This window comes from Takifugu flavidus, chromosome 18, assembly GCF_003711565.1.
Source record: "Takifugu flavidus isolate HTHZ2018 chromosome 18, ASM371156v2, whole genome shotgun sequence".
NCBI lineage: Eukaryota > Metazoa > Chordata > Actinopteri > Tetraodontiformes > Tetraodontidae > Takifugu > Takifugu flavidus.
The window spans coordinates 11,658,998-11,681,163 of record NC_079537.1 but is presented as its reverse complement, the minus strand read 5'-3'; the positions used below and the strand labels follow the sequence as shown (position 1 = coordinate 11,681,163).

The 22,166-nt window shown below is 50.0% G+C and overlaps 2 protein-coding genes across 2 annotated transcripts in view; both read right to left on the bottom strand.

Moving 5' to 3' along the window:
- shank1 (SH3 and multiple ankyrin repeat domains 1) overlaps window positions 1-9,277 on the bottom strand; it is a 41,689-nt gene extending 32,412 nt beyond the window's left edge. Inside the window, 1 exon segment of the mRNA XM_057015442.1 lies at window positions 8,888-9,277. The gene's annotated coding sequence lies outside the window, so the exon portion shown is untranslated.
- Window positions 9,278-12,198: 2,921 nt separating this feature from the next.
- Window positions 12,199-22,113, bottom strand: kmt5c (lysine methyltransferase 5C). Its single transcript, XM_057015444.1, has 9 exons — window positions 21,757-22,113; window positions 21,236-21,368; window positions 20,552-20,717; window positions 20,354-20,463; window positions 20,016-20,179; window positions 19,728-19,747; window positions 19,407-19,543; window positions 19,142-19,314; window positions 12,199-18,595 (listed from the first exon to the last, which is right to left on the bottom strand). Exons 2-9 carry the CDS (start codon window positions 21,346-21,348, stop codon window positions 13,602-13,604), a joined length of 5,877 nt encoding a protein of 1,958 aa, XP_056871424.1. The 5' UTR covers window positions 21,349-21,368; window positions 21,757-22,113; the 3' UTR covers window positions 12,199-13,601.
- Between the last annotated feature and the right edge of the window lie 53 nt (window positions 22,114-22,166).

Sequence of the window (22,166 nt, the reverse complement as noted above, 5' to 3'; positions counted from 1 at the left end):
CGTGATGGAAGATGTGCACGGGTGAGTGCGTGTTAGGACGAGAAGGTCATTGAGGAGATCTGCTTCCAACTTTAGATGCTCATCATGGAAGTGGCACAAAGCAAAGCCACATTAATCCCGTTAATGATTAGAAGAGCAGCGTTATTCTGCTTCAGCACTGGAACGGGCTCTCCCTTGGCCTTGGCTGGCCCCCCCACCCCGCCACCAAGTTTCATTGAAAGCCCCGACGGTGTGGCACAGTCGCCCAAGCAGTGACAAAACTGAAAACATAACCTCATTACAGGCCGGGCGACCGTTTCCATCTGTTCCTAATCTCTCAGCTAGGAAGAGCTAACTGGCTGCTGGCAGTAGTTTTAGTTTCCACACAGACCTGAAATGATCCAAGTCTGGAGATGAAAGTGAGCAGGCTGCGTTTATGTCACTTATTAATGTTGGGGCAGATGCCTGCGCCTCGCCACGCTCCGCGCCAAGTGCAGTTTGTTTTACTGGTTACGTCAGGAGGAGAGTCGTGAATGGGGATGTGAGCTGCTCCGATCAGACGCCTCTCGGGAGAAAAGGTGGGGTTTGTCTGCTGTCATCTTAACACGCTCCTGTGCTAAAGCAAATAACCAAAAGAAAGGAGGAATGAGGTAACATAGTTGGGTGTGCTGCGTCGCCTTGGAGCCGTTTGTCTCCCATCCTTCAGCCTGACATCCCACCAGCACGGTGACATTTAACCTCCCTCCCACTGTCCTCTTCTCTCTCCCAAATACATTCATATTCATTCTCTCTCTCTCACACACACCATTTTTTTATGTAGGACATAGCTTGTATATAGATAGATATTTTCAGTGTCTTAGTCCCCAGGAAATTTCACTGGGAAACTTCCAAAGTACAGATCGGCCCACTTTCCTGCTCCTAAACTGGAACGGCTAATTTCCCTCCGTTGCTGTTTGACATCGGAAACACAAAAGGGCACCGATGTGAACAAACAGACAACACACACGCCACATTCCCAACCTCTTCCATGCGGCGTGACTTCAATACACATCCACTGAGGCAATTAGCCCTTCAGCTCTCTATGCAGACGTAATAAGGCTAATAACGTATGTAAACCCTGACCCTGGGGGTCAATTAAACACTTACATAATCTGATTCATTCATGCCCCCTCACGGGAGCCACGCGTCTCAGAAAATGTCAAACTCCATCTCAGGGACTCGGGGGAGCTCGAGAGACAGAAATCCGCCATGTGTTCCACACAAACTCTGACGTAACCGTCCCTCGTGCCGTTTAACGAGGGCGAGCGCTGATAAACCAGGTTTGAATGCGACGGGCTGGGGTGACCCACCGTAACTAGTAACGTGGGAATTTTGTTTTTGGATTAAAATCTTCATGTCGGGTAAAGAGGAAGCCTATAAAAGCTCAACCAACCCTTTTCTAAATGGAAAGTTTCAAGTTTACACAGTTGTTGGGACACATTAAACCCTGGGAAAGAGGAAAAACCTCCAAAAAGGTGCTGGTGCTGCAGCACAAGAAGCAGGAAACCAGAGAAAAGCCCACAGGAACCTAATTTAGATTATAGTCAAAATGTGAGTGGGCGTAGTTTAACTACATAAAGAAACAAGCATCTGAGCTGGAGCACCTGGGGGTTAAGAATGACCTTGTGGCCTCTTTTTTTTGAAGCTCCAAATATCCACAAGAGCCACACGCGTCTTCAGATGTTTCCCAGTCAGATTTGTGAAGTTAGCAAACGTTAATTGTCTGTTTCCGTGAAATGAACAGCAGGTCGGCCTCAACATCAATCTGCCCCTCGGCAGACAGTCGCTAATTTGCTCTCACGCTGATCCCAAAAAAAAAGAAAAGCTGGTTGGTTCCACAAATGTGCCGAGCTGGCTGCCGAAGAATTCCGAACCACACAGAGAGCAAAGCGGTGACCTTGAGCAGCGAGACGGATAAAAAAGACCAACCCTTTAAAAAAGGCACGCCTGCTAAAAGTCATCTATTAATGTCTTAACGCTGCGATCAAGTTATTAATGCTGCATTCATGAAGAAAATTCAATTATTAAATTCAATTATCGAGTCTGTTCAATCAACAAAGCTACCAAAGTGAATGGAACCTCAGTCTTACAGTATATCGGGCACTAGTTTAGCATGTCGCCCTTAATAACGCAGCTAATCCTTTTCAGTCTATAGGTTAAATAAAGCTCCTGAAACGCTCCCGTGCTTGCGTGAAAGAGGTCACGCTGTTTGTTTAAGCTTCTCCGTTCTCCACTAAAGAGACGATGATTTAGCTGGGGAACCGGAGTGCCGAGATCTCGTTCAAATAGAGGACTAATTAATTAGCTTTTTTCGTCAGCGTCACTAAATCTCCGGGGGACGGCTCAGATTCTCTACTTCTTCTTCTTTTTTTTAATTCCAGCAGCCACACAGTGCACACTGCCTGTTTCAGCCAGCAAGTAACAACTTAGAGCAGACAAACTTCCACGCTGTGGATCGATCCATGTCCCATGACCCACTTGGTGGTCTCAAGTTGGGCCGTTTAGCTGGTAACATATTGGAGATCTCATAAATAAAGAAGCCACGATGGGAGCAGCTATAGGGGATGAGACTGCCTGAACATATGCGGGGCTGTGAAATATTAAAGATGGATGCTGCTTCGTGGCTGCAGGCACCAAACGAGCGCCTGACCATGTGGCAACCTCCCAGTCGTCCATCTTGGCGCTCCACAGCCTCTAGGATTGCCTCCTTTGAAGCACCGTCAGGGGTGACCTACCGTCAGCGGGGGTCGGCATCGACGTGCACGTTTTGATGGAAAATAACCAGCTGCAAATGGCGGTGGGGTGCCCCCGCACGGGGACGAGCAGAGGGGAGGGAGTTGGACAAACATGGCAGGGTTTGCAAAGCTTTGACCCACTGAATGATGTTGGGGGCGGGGGGTTCAGCTCACTGCAGTTGAGAGCAGACGCTGAATCATCCATTTTTCGAGGAGGCGCCGTGGTTTCATGTTTTTAAACCACAGTGTTACTGCAGCACCGTCGCCCTTTGACACATCGATCTGGTCCTTCCAGGCCGATGCATTGAAACGATCTTCAGGAGGATAAAGACGGACACGTGCTGGTCACTTGCAGAGGTCTGAACTCCACCGTGGGGCTGCGGCAGCAGAGGGATCCGGAAATTAGTCACTGTTACCGAGTGCTAATTTATTAATGTAGCTTGCACGGTCCGTTCCCTCCGGGGCCGGCGGCGAGGAGGGTGCAGCCACGTCTCCGCTGTCCTAACTAACTAGCAGGAAAGGACACGGCTCACGTGTGTCCACAGGAGTCGGTGACACGTCAAACCTCATTTGGCAGCTCATAAATGTGCTCCAACACCTTTCCTGGGATTTACAGCATTCAGCACAGCGACACGATCCCTTGAAGGTGAGAGCCAAAGCAATGGAGTTAGAAGTGATAAACTCCACCACAAGCTGACTGAAGCTGCAGTATGTAGGACAATCGATGTGGCTTCAGATCAAACGACGACAGACCAGCTCGTCCTCCCCTTTAATGCCCCCCCCCTCTCCTGGGGACATCCTCCATTGACCAGCAGCCTCAGCAGCCTCAGCAGCCTCAGCAGCTGAGCAGCGATACTTTTATTCTATCGCTCTGATAAGATGACAGACGTCCGAAGGACAATCGTATTCAAATTTAATCTCATAATCAATTGGGCAGGATCTTCTCCGTCGTATACGTCACCTCCAAGTCCAACCAACTTCTACACTGGTACCAGAAATCCAAACCGCTGTGGTTCCACAATAAATACAGCAGGATGCCAAAACATCACAGATTCATCTCCAAGCTTAATCTTTGGAACACCCACTGCTGCCCACTGCTGGAAACACTAACAAGAGCGCACACACACACACGTAAAACACACTTCTGTCCATGACGGGTTGAGTGGAGGAGGTGGACGCAGGCAGGGAGTCGGAATCTGCATGAAAATATAAATTCAGTTATCTTAATGAGCTGTGAACTCAGCCATTGAGTTGTGCGACGCTGAATAATGACGTGAACGAAGCAACACAAACGCTCATAAAAGCAAATTACAAACAGGCGCTCACCATCACGTGTCTTATTTTTACTCCAGAATGTTAAAGCCTGCCCTTCCAAATTACCACATGAAAGCGAGTGTTAGCTAAATTCTTTTATAGCTGTAAATCCTCCTACAGCAGGCGAGCGGCTGCAGCAGCAGATCTGCTAGCTGATGCTCATCCTGCTGCCTCCAAAGACATAGAGAAACGTTACACCCCACCCCACGTTCCGATCATCATCCTGGGCCAGAACTGCTGCCATGCATCTGCTGCGGCTAAATATAGCAACCCTGCTTTGATGATGCAGCAGCAACTGTTGGGAGCACAAGAATCCCCAACCTACCCCCACCCCCCTTCCAACAGTGCAATTACTGTGTATAATCTGGGAGGGATCCATGGATCCTTGATGCATAGTGGACTGCAGCCCCAGGCCTGTTCTCAAGGTGCTGCCCCATCCGCCCCCCCATGGTGTGTCGTGGGGGTACCCAAGCCAAGTCCTCCTGGGCAACACCTAGGCCGGGTTTGCTGCTTCCTTTTCTGTCCCGATCCAATATTCCTTGGAGGAAGTGTTTTCCCCAGAAAACCGACCCACCTGCGGCCCAGGAGGCCTGGATGTGGGCGCCTCGGTCTGCACTGGCGTTTGAAATAAAAAGCAAGATTTCAAATGGCCTTGATGACGCATTAAGTGGTGATATTTTATGGGCCAAAACAAAGGAAGGTTAGGTGTAGCAGTTAATTTATGCTCAACAAATTTATAATCCAAACAATGTCAAAAAAAAAAAGGAAAAAAAAGAGAAGAAAATGCTGCCGTTTCTGTAAATTGGAAATAACCGTGATTTTTTAAAAAGGCGATAAAATTTAGTTCATTATGAATGATGCGCTGGAAGCAACAGGCCACAAATGACTCTTATCTAAACCAAAGTTTAATGTTTCCAACAAATTTTTTAAATCATCATTTTAACTTGGATTTTTGACAGTTTTGAGCACAACAAAGTAACACTTTTTGATTGTGTTAGCATTAGCTAATTAGGCTAACAAGTGGCTGAGGCCGGGCACGCGCCAGCGTGTGTCGGACGTGCAATGACGTAATGATATCGCGACTCACCAGAAACACTGCGTGTTTTTTTTAACCTTCGGTGTTTTCTTTGCGTTAATGGAGGAGACAAATAAAAACATTTCCAACACCAGAGCAGCAAAACAAACATGAAGAACAAGAGCGACGCCGCTGCCGCACAGAACTAGCGTGGTTCCGGACTGGTCCAATATCGAAAAGCAATAAATCCTTCCGCGGGTCTCAAATCATGTCTGTACAAGACATGCATCCAAAAGTAATAAATCCTTCCGCCGGGTCTTAAATCATGTAGAAAATAGGGCCTGACACGCGATTCTGACAGAATCGACTCAGAATCACAAATAAGTCACCTGAACAGCGAACAGGCAGTTCACCACACATAAACATAAACAATACCACAAACATAAACATCAACATCACAACAAACCGCTTCTGCAAAACAATCAGGGAATCTTAAATGAACAACTTTGATTAACAGGAATTTTAGGGTAATTCGTGATTTGGTTGCATATTAATAATTGTGATTTTTTTCAACTTCTAAATGCTCTTTATTCATCAGTTTTAATGCACTTTTACAATATTAATTAAAGCGAAATGAACACACAATAAATCCCAGAATGCACCATGTTCAAATCAGGTTAAAATCTGGTCGCACGGTTTTTGGACGCCAGCATTTTACCAAATATCTTATCACACTTTTCTCCATACAATAGTTGTTGTTGTTTTTGATTTGGATAATAACCGGAAGGTAGGAAGAGAGTAAGCCATAAAAAGTTAATGATGCAATGTGTTATAGTCCCATTTAATGTCTTATTTTGTAATATTTTTGGAGTCTTGAAATGGATTTCTTTTGATATGCAGTTAAATTCATATTTTGGAAACATGTGCTTGTCATAATTCCCCTTGTGAACAGTTTTGGCACAAACTTGGAGCGTGTTACAATGAATAAATATGGTGCGACATTATTTAATATGAGAAAAAATGATAAAATTGTGAAGAATTAAAAAGGCTCTACATTTGATGTGAGAAAGCACAGGAGTAACTTATGAAATGCAGCAGTCTTGAGATGACTTTCAAAGATAAGCTGCCCTCTAAGACAAGAAATTTGGTGGAGTGTCGCCTTAACGCTCCAGAAATCAAATCAGAGGTTTCTGAACCTTGGTAGAAAATGATGGTGCTTCTGCCCCCCCCAATACACCCAAGGCCCATTAACAGCAGACAGAACCATAATTTTGGTATGATGACACAATCACACGCTGCGAAACAATTAATAGAGACAGCGTGACTTGTTAGGAAACAAGAGAAAGGACGAGGCTGAAGTAGGACAGAGCGCAGGGGAGGCCTGACTGTCCCAGATCATTCGGATCCTGCCAGGACGGAACCAGCGAGTTACGGGGGGGATTGAGAGCGGGGCAGGAGACGGCGGCTAAATCTGGAGTTCTGAACTATGTCTTCCCTCAAGCAGTGCAGCAAATATTAAAGAGAAAACTCAAGCACTTGAGTAATTACACAGCAGAGAATGAGAAAGCATTACGGATGATCAACGTCTAATCTGAATCCACTCCTCAAGCTCCTTCAAGGCCTTTGAGTTAACGTGGTTTGAAACAATTAAAGGCAATTAATGGATGTTTGTTCCTTTGTTGCCTCTTTGAGGATGATAATGTTTCCCCGCTGATAAACCGGCTTTTATCCGCAATGCTCTCCTAAATTGAATGGGTGCAAAAGAGGATTTCAGTCCCCAAAGTGGGAAATTCATGTATGGAAATGTGGACCGTAGGTGCCCCCCCCGTTGGTGCGGTGCCAGCAGAACTCCCAACCAGGAAGGGATTAATGGGTGTTTCCCTCCTAATCGTGGGCTGAATGTTAATTCCGCAGCTCTCAGGTTTGCTGGAGCCTGACTTTCTTGCTGCCAAACTACATCTGAAGAATAAATGACACCCCGGCCCGTTAATCAAGTCTGGGCCGCGGCCTGTCGGACCAGATAAGCGCCGCTTCCATGGGCTAAATTAAGAGCGGTTCTGGGCGGCCGAGCACAAACTCTTTGCGCTCAGTTTGATGCCGACGGCGCGAGGCAGCGTATCAGGTAGCGTCCCGTCAGTTAGGCCGTTTATAACACGAGGCTTGTAAGGAAATGTCCGACTTTTGCTCGCTGTTTTGAGGTTTCGCCCTTTCGTAACAGGGCTGGATGCTCTTGCTATAAAATGGATCAGTGTGGGCAGGACCGCCGCTGCCAGACTAAAATATTTTCACCGCTCGTGTTTGGTTCTTAACATTTCAGTCCCCTCCTGCATCACACTGAGGAAGACAGAAGCTCCCTCTTTGGGAGGAAACACCAGTGAAACCAGGTTTGGCCGAACCGGCTAGCTTCTTCAGCAGTCTTTCTGGTTATTTTCGACAAACCGTCAGGGCATCACCGTGGCAACAAGACAAGACGTGGCAACAAATTCTTAGCTAAACCCTCCAGGTTGTCACACATCCCAGCGGTCACAGGCGCCGGCTGCTTTTGACCCTTTAAAAGGTCTTTTGAACAACACTGGCCATAAGTTAGCAGGTAGCTAAATCGATAGCTTCTGTGATGAGCGTGTGAACGGCCGAGCGCCACTCGAACCAAACGTTGACCAGGTTCTCAATACAAATGTTTTTCATGCATCGTTGCAGATTGTTTTTCCCAAATCCTCCATTCCTGCGCTGACAACACAAACATCTACTTCACATGCTTTGATTGTGTGTGAGTGTGTGTGTGTCCTTCGTGTGCCATGGTTCAAATCACTACCGCCGGTTTCCTGAGCCTTAATTAATGCTTAACATAATGGTTGTGCCAGAAACTCGCCCGCGCGTGCCCTCCAAAGTCTCCAACACCATCTTCCTGTGGAGCGTGTGCACCGGGAATCCGAGGAACGCAGGTGCAGCGATAATGACGGGGTCAGAGGAAACACGTGTTCCGCGCTGCCAGGGCGACCCCCCCACCCCCACCCCCACCCCCACCCCCGTGTACTCGGAGGGAGCTGAAGCGTCCACTATCGGAACACACTGCTGCTAAATGCCCAGGACAACATCTGCTCCCGAGAGCACCACCCCCCCCCCCCCCGTTTTTAACACCAAGTTGCACCCGCGCCCGTGCTCGGTCGTGCACGCGCTGCCATTGCACGCTACAGGGCAGACAAATGCACCGGTTCGCCTCGTGATGTGAGCAGTGAGCTGCAGATGAGCAGCAGCCGCTGGCAGCCGTGCAAACGCGTGTGGGAGGGTTAATCACTTTGACATCAATGGATCCAGGAGCTGGCGAGCAGCATCTGTCACACATTCACCAGCGTACAGTATCTGTTCTCAGAGACGATGCCACATACGTGTGACGCCCCGCAAATCTGCCGCCTCCTTCTCTGCTCGCCCTCCCACTTTAGATCTCTTCTTTCTGTCTCTCGTAATCTGGGATGGGGGGGATTCATCTGCAGGCACCGAGGAGTGATCTGATGCCAAGCAGGCTCCCTTCTGTTCCTGCGTCCGTCCTCTCTCAGCCTTTCTTCCCTCATGGATTCACATTTTCAAGTTCAAGTGTTCATTTCGGGCAACTTTTGCGCCTCTCAGACGAAGACATGGAGGATCACTTCAATGCAGTAAACTTGAAAATGCCCCCCCCCCACCCCGTTTCCTCCATGCACACATGCACCTTATAGACTCCGCAAGCATCAAATCGTCTTCCATGCACACACACCCCCTCCAATTCCCCTGCACGAAAAAAGCAAAGAAAGACAGAAAGCGTTCTTACTGTCTTCTGCAATCCCTGATGAAAATTGAAATTCCTCCTCTGGAGAAAAGTGGAGGGGGGGGGGGAGTAAAAAGGAGAGGAGGGGAAGCCCAGCGGTTGGCAGCTGCAGAGGAGTCGGCGGTGAGGAGGGGCCAGCGGGAGGTTGGCGGAGAAGACGAGTTGTAGGAAGGAGAAAAGGAAAGAAATTCACTGCCGCGGCTGCAACAGCGAAGACCCTCCTCCCCCACGGCCGCCACGAGGAATTAAAGGGCGGCTGGCGGGCGGGATGAGGGACGGAGCATCATCCTCCACGGCCAGCACGGCGTCCAGCAGCAGCGGCGGCGGCGGCGGCGGCAGAGCTGTAGTAACACTTCTACCAGCCTGGACTGACAATCTCTCCATCCTCCCTCCTCCCTCCCTCCCTCCCTCCTCTCCTGTCTCTCTCTCTAATGGTTGGTTGATTTCTCTCTCTCTCTCTTTTGCCCCCCTTCATCATTACCCAGATACAGCGTATACCCCTCCTTTCTTCTCTCTCTCTCTCTCTGTCTTTGATGTTTCTCAAGTTTTCTCTTCACAGGGAGCTGGAAAAAAAGACACCGTGGGATCCACCCAACAATGCAGACATATTCACAGCAACCACACACACACACACACACACACACACACGCCTGCACGCACAGAAGATTACTCAACAATTACCTCGTTATATCAAAACCAACGGCATTGAATTTCCAAAGCATCCTTCTAACGTTTCCTTTAAAGATCAGGAGACACAGATGTGTGTATTCTCTGTCTCACACACACACACACACACACACACACAAATATGAATAAGGAATCAGGAGAAATGTACATAAGAGGATGAGGGAAGCCGCGGCTGCGGTGCTTATTACCATACGTAGGGGAGAGGGAGAGACTCTTCTCCTCCCTCGGTCTCTGTGAGGAGCTGATGAGCTGAACTAGGGAGCAGGTTATTAGAATAACATGGAATATATAGAATATATAGAAATCAATCCTATTGTGTCGATCAGGGACGAGCGACGCACGTCAACCACAGCTCATTTAGACGAGGACTGTTCAGTGGAGGTGGGGGAGGCTCATCGTGTATAATGACATTAATTACAGTGAGAACAGCCGTTTAGCTGCTCAGATGATGAAGCCCATGTTTGCTTTGCTTAACTGGATTATTCGAGTGGAATCTAGAGGAGTTCCTGAACTGGGAATCGAGAACGTAAGGAACTTGCTGATGAACACTGTGGCTTCCACATGTCATTCAGGTCAAGCTTGGACTCCAGTGGCCTAAAGTGAGACACAGATCCCATTTGTGAAGAGACCCAGCTACTCTCTTACACGTGTTGTGGTCATGGCCAAAGCTTTGCGCTTTTTTCCAAACCATTTTTGGTACCTTTTCTGAGATTTTTGGGGAAAAAAATGGCACCATCTCGTTGTCGCAGGCTCCCAAATGAAGATAAAGAGAAAAACGATGCCAGCTTTCTGTTCTCTGATATATATTTCTTATTCTTTTTCTTCGTTTCATATCTGGCTCTGTCACTTATCTATTTAGAACGCTGGAATTTAAACTCCTTTAACCATAAGTCTGCTATTTTTTTTTTGGGGGGAGGGGGGTGAAAGGGATTTCTGTTAAGTTGTGAACTGTAAAGGAAAAAACCACAATAAAAAGACCTTGATGAGTTCCAGATTTGACGTGGAATTCCAGAGCATCTGTCATGGAACGCTATCTCCAGATTTCCCTCATCACGTCGCGCCGCCGCTTCATTTGATCCCGCATCATTTGTCGTATTTCCAATTTCACTGAAATGATGAAATTCGGCAGGCTGAGATCATTAAAGCTGCAGCTAAAGTTGATGGTTATTTCCTCTATTAGTGTAATATTGCCTGTGAAAACAGCAGGAATACTGTTCAAGGCACCGCTGACTCTGGCATCCACACTATTATTTTTACTGCAACTTTACTAAATCTGCTTCACCGGCAAGTCAAATGACCATAATTAACCAAAAGCTACCCTAAATAAATCACTATTAAGAGTTCTGGATGAAGCACAGGTCTCAAAATGAGATATTATAAATATCACAATATTTCACTGCTCATTTAAACGAGGCATTCAGAACTGGATGTAAATGGCATAAATGCTGACACAGCGGAGGTTGTCCACCTCTTCAGGCCACCACTGACTCATGCAGAGGCAACGTTCACGTGCACCCTTCAGAGTGCAACATCCAGCCCAACTCTTGGCTTCTCTTAAACTGGGTTTGCATTGATTTTGCGCACGTGTGCGCGCGCATGCTCTGGGTCTGGAGTGTTCATTCGATTAAAATGAGCAAGCGGTCGCAGCATGTTGAATTGGATCCCTACATTTGATCACAACCAGACAGATGAGGGATCCAGTTGGTCCTAACGAAGGTGACCCTGATATCCACGCCGCCTCTCCTGTCACCTTTTTGGTGGTCATTTTTTACACTAACACACCGACACTGCAGCAGCGGCTCATTTACAGGCTCCATCTGCCATCACCTGGAAAATAATGTCCTTTCCTTTCAGGCCAGGCTCGTTTCTCAGAGCCGCAGCTGTTTTGTTCCCCTGGAGCTTCACCACAGGGGCGACTGCTGCTCATACTGCTGCCGGTGATCCAGAACCACAATCCAACAGCAACTCAGCGTTTAGCATGGCTGCACCCATAACGTGAGCCAGAGCACGAGGACCAAACAGGCGTTTTATTCATAAATAACTTTAAAAAACCAAATTGGCAGTAGTTGGCGAACTGGCGCCCACTGCTGGTGAACTGGAGCAAGGGACAAACGCGTCAGCATTCTTCAAAGTGAAACTAGAGGTGGGCGCAAAGTGACATTTCACTCTTCTGGTGCGTTAATTTAGGAACAGTCAAGTTCCGCTTCTTAATGTGATGCTGAATGAATGGATGCAGAAATCTGAGGGGACAAACTGCCCTCAAAGAGCCGAGAAGAAGAACTGCAATTAAATATTAAATTCTCACATTGGTCACAGATTCTTCCCTCCTGACTGAAGAGGATAATCCCTCCTTTTCTTCCCATCCTCATTATGAGAAAAGTGTTATAGTTGGCATCAGAATTAACCGCTCTGCCGCTTCCCCGAGCAAGACGGAGACGCAGAAGTGGGTCATGTGCAGCAGAAGTGGAGGAAATGGAGGGGAAAACGGGAGATGCTGGAAGAGTGGGAGGAAAGAATGTCCAATCACGATAACGATTAAAAATACCCAGCAGCACATTAAAGGGAGGATGCGGAGAAGGTCCAGAGGTTCAGAATGTCGCCGCTTTAAGAAGAGGCAAAGAGAAAAGTAGAAAAAGACGGAAGATTCTTTAATTATAGAGGCTACATTTGTACAGCAGACTTTCGGTTCGAAATGCTAATTAAAAAGACAAAGTTTTACCTGTGACAACAGAAAAAATGATGTCAAAGGCTTTGAGAAGTAACAATTTTGCTGCAAATATTCCGTATTTTGTTCCGTTAAATAATAATAAAAACATTTAACATTTTCAAACAATCAATGTGAACTATAAATTACATTAAAGCACCATTTGAAGGATGAGGATATGAAAATAAATAATTGGCCTTTCCATATCAGACAGTACAGTACAAGTCACATGCAACACTCATCCCCAATATGACAAATTATTCTGTTTACAATATGAACACGTGAATATGAAGCTCTGTCAACAAAAAAAGCTCATGAGAAATTGAATTTCAGATGTTTAAAACCTTTAAAAATGGCCAAAGGGATGAGACGGACAGGAAAGTCCTGCCAGACCGTTACTAGGCGACTGCAGTGCATTTTACACATCCACGGTTCCTTTTATTTTGACCCTGTCGGGAGTAGAACCCATGATGTTTCTGAGCGCTAACCCAAAACAACTGGGTGTCTAAGCGAATGAAAAGGACGCCGGCCACCTTTCCACGTGCACAAGTGTCGCACAGTTCGGTCCGATTTAAGAAAATATCCGTATCTGAAGCAAAAGTCATGTCAAAAAAACACAGTGTAACGAAGAATACTGAAGAGAAGAGGCAGAACCTGCCTGGATTTGCTGTAAATCGTCTCCCGGAACCGTGAACCTTCAACAACAACTACTGGCCGACACAACAGTGAAATAATAAAAAACATATTGCAGCTTTTCCCACCTCCTCATTCAGCAGCTGTTAAAAGCCAGAGTTCATGTCAGACACACAGGTGTTGACCTTGGATGTGCACCCCCCCCAAACACACACACACACACACACACACACACACACACACACACACAAAGACAGTTTTCACAACATACAGTCACACAATTAATTGCAGTAATAAGTGAGTAGGGCTTAGTGTCGCGTTACAAAAAGAGACTTCTTCAACAGGAGCCTTGGAAAATCCCGTATGAAAGATTGGAGGCACAAAGCTGCCTTTAGAAACAAACCAGACTCCCAACGCACGGGCACACCATAGAAAGAGGACCAACGTCCAACAGGCGCCCTGGATCCAAACTCCTCCTCACAAATATATTAATAACCACGTCTTCTCTTTTGATTTGGTACTTTGGAGTCCGAGGCCAGGTTTACAAAAACAACATACAGTAGCTGGAAAACTGCCTTAAGGAAAGTCAGCCCGAGGTTCAAGTCCATCAAATGCCTGTACAAAGGTCAAGCGTTCAATCCCAGCCTGTACAAGAACATCTGGAGGCAGCCAGATGAGTCTCATCTGTGTGACTCAGTCCGAGTACTGGAGGTCCAGGTCCACGGTGCCGTCCGTCACCACCAACCTCACCCTCTTGGGCTTGGTAGACCCCATGGAGTGGGAGGTGGCGGCGGGCCCGTAGTGTGGCGGGCCGTGGTGCTCCCTGTGCTGGAACTGTGGCTGCATGTCCTTCCTGCCGTGTTCGTCCTGGCCTTTGAGCCCCGAGAATCCCCCCAAGGAGAAGGACGTCGGGGCAGAGAGCTGGGGGCCGCAGGGCTCCAGAACCAGCCGCCCCTGCGTCCCCGACGGCTCCATCAGGCAGTGGTAGGTGTAGTTCGCCGATCCTAACCGGGGCACCCCTCGGCGCCGTCTCTGAGGCCCAGGGTGAGCGAGTGGTCTCCGCTGAAGTTGAGCACATAAGGAGGCCCCTGATAGCCATAAGGGAAGGAGGCCGAGGCGAGGGGGGCTGGCCCTTGCTCGCCGGTGTGCCGGGAGGCGAGCTGTGGTGGACGTGGGGGCTGTTGTCCTGAGACATGTGCGACAGGGACGAGCCGAAGCTGAAATCGAACGGGTCTTGATGAGCGTAACAGGGCTGGTGTTTGTCCAGTTTGTTCTGCTGCGGCGCCGGATAAACCTCCGATATTTTGTTTGGGAAGCAGGATCTGGGCAGCCCCGGGGGGGGTTTGTACGCCGGGTTGGCTTCCACGGCGTTGGGTTTTTCCGAAGACATCCTGCTCTTACTGAACGGGGGAGGGAAGGAGGAGCCGGGTTTGTTGAAGTACGTGCTGGGCCTGCTGGCCGGAGCCAGGTGGCCCGGTCCTTGCAAAAGCCCTGGAGGGAGATGTTGCCTCCGTGGTGGCTGTCTGACAGCAAACCGGGTTTGGCGTTGAGCTGCGTCCTTTCACCAGCACCAGCTTTTGTTCCCATCGTTCTGGGCGCGAGCGTCGGGCCGCCAGCAGCCGTGGCGTCCTTACAGGGCGCACTGTCCAGGTTCTGGATGGGGTTCCCCTCCTGGAACCTGAGCACCCTGTGGATAACCGATGAGGTCTGAACTCTCGGGCTCTCGGGAGGATTCGGGTTCCTCAGGGAGAAAAGAGAAGGAGCGATGAATCGGTTCGAGGTTTGAGAGGATGGGACGGATCTAGGAAAACAGCTCTGGGACGCCCCTCTGACACAGTTTGACTGACTGGTTCCGAACAGCTGGGATCGGCTGGGAAGGGCCACGCGGTGGAACGGGCCCTGGTTTCTGAGGCTGGACTGGACTCTAGGCTGGCTGGTGCTCGCCCTGACGCTGAAGGCTGCCGGTTGGGACAAAGAAACGGGGGTCTGGGAAGCACCAAATATGCGAGGCTTGCTGGCAGCGGGCAGGGGCTGAGCTTTGGGATCATCCCTGGAATGCCTCACTCCTAGACTCTTACCGATGAGCCGCTCTTTGGCGGCCGCGTCGGAATCTCCAAGAGCAGAAAAACTGAAACCGGGGTGGGGGGACGTCCGGTCTTTGGAAGCGTCCTTTGTGTCACAGTCCAGAGGAACGCAGTCATTCCTGGAAGAAATCAGGTTGGGGAAGAACTGCAGATCCTCGCCCACAAAGTTATTTCCCGGGCTGGGGGGACCGAGGTACGGCGTTTCTGTGGCCCACGTGTCCGACGGGCTGTGTGAGAGGGGGCTGCTGAAAGGATCGGTGGGCGGATCCAGGGAACACAGATCTGAGGGGGACGAGGGAAGCATGTTCTGAGGCTGGTAATAACCCTCAAAGTTGAGGCACTGAAAGTCCAGGATGTCGTCGCAGCAGTTTGGAAAAGCGGGCTCCCCGGAGAGCATGCTGTCGGCGGCCGCGAACGGGGGGGACTGGGACGGCGGCTGGATGACTGAAGTGGAGACAACGGGACAGGCGTGCGGCTTCTCTAAAATCTGGGACGAGCACAGTCCCTCGGAGAGCCTGGAGAGGCTGTTGTCAATCTGCTGCAGGCTATGGCTGAGACAGGGGGTGGGCGCTTCCACGGGCCCGGACCGGCGCGTCCTCTCCACGCCGTGCCTCTGTTTCCTCCCTCCGCTGTTCATCTCGGGCCTTTCTGGGACTGTATCCGCAGCCAGTGACGTGACGTCGCTCCTGCTGTCGCTCAGAGGGGAAGACAGGGACAGCGGCGAGAGGGATAAGGAAAATGGCGGCGGCTCCGGTTTGAAGAGGTTGTTGCTGTTGGGCCTCTGCAGAGACGGGCACTCCTCCTTCAGTTTGGCCAGGTCAAAACAGCCCCTCTGCTTCCCCAACACGTGGCCCTTCGCCTCTTTCCTGGCGTCGGCCTCCACTTCCCAGATATCCTCCATCTTTCTGCGCAGCTTCATAACCGGAAGCGAAAGGCCGTTCGGATCTGCTTCGGGCTGCACTTTCTGCTGTGACCCACTTTCAAACATGCAGCAGCTCTTGGCGAAGCAATCTTCACTTTTGGTTTCTTGCGCTGCGCTCGGCGACCCCTCGCTGCCCTTCTCCCTCTTTTCCGGCACCGGCTTAACCCTGCCGCGTCGCTCCCGATCCAAGCTGTCGAGTCTCTCCAAAGCTCCGAGAACTTTCCCGGAAGGGAGACTCTTGGCCTTCCTGAGCCTCTCGCCTCTTCTTTTTAACCGCCGCAACCTATTATTTGACTTTCTACTGGCGTGCACGTGAGCCCGAGCCGCCTCCATTTCCATATTCAAGACGGACACAGACTCCATGATGGCTTTGAATGGATCACAAGCCACCAGCTCCTCTGGCTTCTCCATTTTTAAGGCCACTTTGTCAAAGGCGGTGCCTTGCATCTGCCACACCTTCCCCCTCCTCCTCTTAAAAAGGATCTTCAACCCGACGCTCGGCTTGCTCTCTTCCATCCCAACGGGCTGGATGAGCGTTTTTGCCTCGCCTTTCAGCTGGGACTCGTGCGGGTTTGGAGCTTCGCAACACGGATTGGGAACGCCGGCGACCTCTTGACCCGTCTTCTCCTCGCCGGGCTGGTCGCCGTCGGCCAGCTGAGCCTGGCTTTCAGCTGCTTCTCGCCCCTCCGATTTACACTTCTGAGCATTTCTTAACACACACCTTTGCTCATTGTTTCGGGGTCGGAGGCCTCTGTAAACGGCCAGAACCTTTTTAGTGGTCAACCTCTGCAATTCTGTCCTCCTCCGTCGGACTTTACCGTTTTTTTTGGGGTGACTGCCCTCTTCTGGACCGGCCTGTGGCTTCAGCTTCACGGACGGACTCTCCTCAGTGTCCCCTCTGCAGGTCGGACCCGAGGCTCCGGTCAGACCTGGCTCCAAGTCGATTTCCACAGAGCTGCGAAATGTGCGTTTCTTCAGGGGGATGTTGGACTGGATGTGCGCCTGCAGGGTGGCGTCTGGCTGCGGGCCGGTGTTGGCCCTCGCTGACGTCAGCGGGTCATGAGGTAGCGAGTTGAGGGGGGCAGCTGGGGGGGCGTCAAGCCTGTGCTGTGATTGCGAGAGCTGCGCGGCGTCCCGACACGGCTCCGTCGCCACCGCGGCGGGACTCTGTTGGCCCGAAGGTCCCTTGACAGACTGCTGACCTTCTGGTTTGGTTTTAGCTGCCCTTGGTCTGGTCCGCCCGTGTCTCAGAAGCCTCCCCTGCACCGTGCACTGGTTCCTGCCTCCGTCTATTTCAGTTTGCGCTTCCTCCTCAGCACTCTGCGCCTCCCATGAAGAGGAGGCAGAAGAGCTTCCTACAAGCCGTCGGTACAGTCCGTTAACCATGGCGGATTCATCGCTCCTCAGAATATCCGAGAGCAGAACCTTTGCCTGCTTTATGACGATATCTTCTCTGCACCTCCTCGCTGGCTGCTGATTCACCCTCTTCGTCACCTCCTCCGCTTGTTTGGCACCTCCTCCTTTACTACTGGCGGCACGCTCCGGGTTCCTCCGTCCTCTCTGACTTTCACTGGGCTTCACTTTGCACAGCGGCTCTTCAGCGGCTGCGTTAGCTTGAGATTCCATCAATGCAGGTGCGGCTTTTGCTTTTCCTCTCTGCCCATCAGGGTTGTCCTGCTCCTCTGTGCCGGTTTGTGGCCCTGACGGAGCCTCCTCCTCCTTTTCCCTTCTCTCTCTCTGCAGCCAACCGTCTCCACACTCGCTCAGCGGTCGCCTCCTCAGGTTGCTTCTGTCTACGGCCGTTTCCCCCCCCCCTCTGCCTTGGTGCGGACCTGCCGCCGGCCTCTGCTGCGACCTGGATGATCTGAGTGAGGGAGGCGCTGAGGCTGCAGGTCTCAGGCTGTTGCTGCTTCTCCTGAGCCTGTCCTTGCAGCTCCTGTCCGTCTCTCCAGTTGTGGGCAGCGATAACCGTGTTAGACTGACTCTGAGGTATTGCTTCAGCGACTTGAGGGGATTGTCCGCAGCTTTCTTGGATTTACTCCGGCTGTCCTCTGTTGGGGACGAACCTTTGATACCGTCTTGCACAGTTGTCTGAGTTTCTGGGTTTTGAGTCCTTTCGGTTTCTGAGGCTTTGCCCGTTTTCTCCGACTTTTCCAACGGCGTCTCCATTTGGACAGGGAGACACAAAGCTCCACTTTTAGGGTTGTTGTTTAACTCTGTTTGAGGGGTGGGTGTGTTTTCACTTCTCCTTTTGGCTCTTGTAGAATTCCTTAAGTGAAGCAACCTCCTTTCGACGACCTTTACGGGCCTGCCTGTGCTCTTCGAAGCAGGTCTGCTTTTCTGATGAGTCGACATCGAGGGTTTTAAAGCCAAAGGCTGCGGCCTATTTCCTGCTTTTACCTCCTCCAGCTGTAGAAGAATGGCCCTTTCTTTGCTTGTCGGGTCCTTGCAGCCAAGCAAGAAGTCCAGCGAGTGGCGCCGTACTCTGATTCTGAGGTCCTTCAGAGCAACTTGGGACAGAAGCGGAACTCCCTGATGAGGTTTCACCGTGGAGGGTTTCAGCGGCTGTTTGCCTGATCGCCTGCGCTTCTCTCGCCTCCACGTCGTCGACTGTCTCAGCTTTCTGTTCTTCAAGGCGTTCCTCCTCATCTGCTGGGTGAAGGAATTCCTTGACGGGATGGCTATGGATGAAAGGGCAGATGAATCAGAAAACAGTGAAACTCTAAATGGGAACCATAAATCCTTGTAGTTATTAATATACAATACATAAATAACATTGTGCAGCTTTCGGTGAGAAGCCCTGATTTATCTGAGGGTGACTCTTGTCATGAAGATGTTAAAGCTGCTCCGTTGGACTAAAACAAACTGATTTTGTCAATAATATCCCACATTGTGGACGTGCTGCGGTCACAGAACGACTCAAGTCGAGACAGAACTGCCGCACAGAGGCCACATTAACCCGACTCGTTATTTTTGGCAGGTTGTTGCCATAGTAATCAGTCAGGTGATGTTTTTGGTGAAACAAAGGAGACAGCTCAACCACAATTAATACACCATTCTGAGATCATCCAGATGGGAATTAAAAAGGTTTCACAATTATAAACCCTTAAAGAAGAGGAGGTGGGGGGGCTGGGATTATTTAGACAAAAGAAAGGAGCTCATCAACAGGTATCGCCCAGGAGAGTGTTTGTGATGCGCTTAATAACAGCAGATCCCGACGTGTTTACCTTTAAAGATTCCTGAGTGATTCCCTGGTGCTGCTGGCCTGACAGGAAAGTGACCCTTCTCTCTCTGATGCCGCAGGTATCGCTCCCTCAGTCGGTACTTTTGGCCCACGGGGTCTTTTGTTTCCTCACATTCAGGCTGCTTCCCCCGGTGCCTGAAGTGGCCCTCGCCGTTCCTGCCGCCAGTGAAACCAGCAAAGAAAAATGTCAGGCTGAAAAGGCTTCGAACAAAGAGGGAAAAAGCAGACGGCGCAGACGGCGGACACACCTCTCGCAGGTGCAGCATTCACACATTTCGTTCCCTTCTCCGAAAAAACTGGCACCATAGTAACAGGTGATCTCCTCCCCAGGTGAGATGGGTCGAATCACCTCCACACAAGCGATGTTCTTCTCACCAGGGAGGAACTGGGTGGGTGTCAAAGGAGAAATGAGCAGGAGGCAAAAGACAAAGGATCGAAGCGGCGGGCTTCTCTATTATGTGCTGACTGGAAAAAGGTCATCAGGTCGACATAAACGATGCAAACGGGAGGATTCGGCTGTGGGATTCACTTTCGTTTCAAAAATGTCACAAGTAAACATGAATTATTACCTTGCAATTTGGTTTGCAGTCTTCAGGGCAGACAGAGAGGGACAGAAAGAGGAGAATAAATCAGCTCAGCAAACAATAAACCAGCCTCTGTTTATTAAAAAAAAAGATAAAACCCCAGTTTCACATTGATTAAATGACGACGGCGATCAACCGAACACGATCGCAGCGTTTTTTAGTCCTTAATAAGACTCAGGTTCTGTTGTTTTTCTGATTATATTCTGATGACAAAAGCTTCCCTCGTCCAGACGGACGCTCCGTTTCAGTCGTGAGCACCAAAGGGAAACTCACCGTGGTTGATAAACGCCGCGGGGCCGAGCCAGAGCTGAGCGCAGCGTTTACGGGTGGAATACATCACGCTGAAGTCGTTGACTCCTGCCCTCAGCACCGCGCTGTCAGCTGGACTCAGCTCCGCGATGCAGCCCAGCAGGACCTCCACCCGCTCCCCTGCAAACCTACGCGGCGGCAGCACAAGGCGCACGTGAGCAGCCGGGAACGCACGCGAGCGGGGACCCTTTAGGCCCCAGACAAACACAGTCGCCCTGTCTGATTCAGCTCTTTGACGAGGAAATGAAACCAAGCCAACAATCTTTCCAAGCTTTTGGGAGCGGCTGTAAGAATGTGTTTACCAGTGTCGTGTTGATGTTATCTTTGCGCCGTTGGTCTCGGAGGAGTATCTGTCACAGGACTCTATCTTGATGCCGCTATCCAACAAGAAGGCACTGAGGTAGCGGTGGACCTGCGCGCGGCAGAGAGGCAGATTCAGGCCAACAGAGCGGCAACAACACCATTTCCTGTTTCATTTGTCAACGCAAACACCAGCCCACATGTTGCCTCAGGAGCTCCTGGCGGTGGTTCCCCAGGGCGTTAAAGTAGTCCCCGGCCAGTTCGCCCTCTGTCAGCGCCTCAAACGCGGCGCCGAAGTCGTGCGTGCGCTGAAAGCGCAGCAGGGTCTCTTTGAGGTTGCCCCAGCGCCGGACCTCCGGCGGAGGACTGAGAGAGGAGAGCAGATAAAGTCAGAAGAAGAGCAGATACAATCAGCAGGACAAAGTCTGAACAGGTTTGCGATGCGCGAATGTTCCACTATTGAATTCGGAGACAATACATCATCTTATACTCTGTTAAAATGCAACATTTGTTATTCTGGCCTGTTATTTAACACGTGTTAGCGGAGAAAAAAAAAGAATAACCAAGACAGTAGCTTTAGTAGTAGTAGTCTGAACTGAAGAGAGAGCATGTGACAACTTTAACTACACATTTAGTCGTAACCTGACAGGCGGCAGGCCTGAAATATACATTCACTACTCTCACTTTAAAATGAGCTGCAAAATGTTACTGGAAGCAGCAATTCCAGCTTGGTCCAAACAACAGTGGAAGTCCAAACATGTTGGACGGTTAAACTAAATATTTCTGCAGATAATCACAATCTTTATCTGAAGAGGGAACGTTTCCTGGTGTCTCCAGGCCACGGGCTGCCATAGGAGGGCATCTCTGGTCAAGTGTCGCCTTACCTGATGTTCATTTTGTGGGTGCTGAAGCCCAGAAGAGGGTCCAGGACCAAACTGGTGGCCAGGTCATCGGTCTCACACAGCTCCTTCACGCTCATTCTACTGCATCCTTCCATTGCCTCCCACCCTCAGCATGCTGCGATTACAGGATCAATGTTACGCTACAACACACCGCCGCTCCGCATTAGTTCTGCCTCAGTCTGGCACTTACACAAGTTAGCATTCTCAAGTTACTCTGCAGTCCAGTCCGGGGTTTTTAAAAGCTCCCATTCCCGTGCTAACAGTGGATAATTCATGTGATTTTAGCAATGCAAAAGGAATCCCGTTGGCTTCTACAGCCACTCGTCGCTGTGCGTGAGCTTGCTGGGAGTAATACGCTGTTAACAGCTGAGGAGTAAGGAAGCTAACACTACCGCTGCACTGCTAGCCTGCAGCTAACGTAACAGCGTAGCGTTGATACATTTCAGGAATGAACGGCTGTGCAAGAATAGTGTCGCATGAAGATGCAAAACGGCAGAACCTACCTGGGAGTCTTTTGCTATCAACGAAAGTATCGTCAGACAGACAACTGGCAGCACCCAGTTTGCCTGCTTTGCCTCCTCTTGGCTTGACAGGGAAAGTTAGCCTAGCAACACAACCCAGCTAGCGCTGCGCTGTCTTGATGGATTGCCTGGCCGTGCACAAAAAATGGAGTCTCCCCGACACTCCTGGAATTCGTAGGTTTGTTGGACTGCACAAACCCCCGCGCAAGAACGACTGCTAATCTATCATGGATCAAGCGCGGAAACACTAAAATATGTACGGTATGAAGCTAGCTAAACTAGCCTGGCACAGAGCTCATCTAATAGCAAAAGTTAATAGGGAACGTTCAGTGCAACCGAACTAGCCTTTGGCCACGCCCACAAGCATTGCTATTCGCTCAGGTCAAGAGCGA

Coding starts and splice junctions, on each gene's coding strand:
- kmt5c (XM_057015444.1), bottom strand. CDS start 21,348: ATGGAAGGATGCAGTAGAATGAGCGTGAAGGAGCTGTGTGAGACCGAT. Junction 19,544..19,727: donor ACTGCAAACCAAATTGCAAG/GTAATAATTCAT, acceptor ACACCCACCCAG/TTCCTCCCTGGTGAGAAGAA. Junction 18,596..19,141: donor TCACTCAGGAATCTTTAAAG/GTAAACACGTCG, acceptor TTTCATCCATAG/CCATCCCGTCAAGGAATTCC.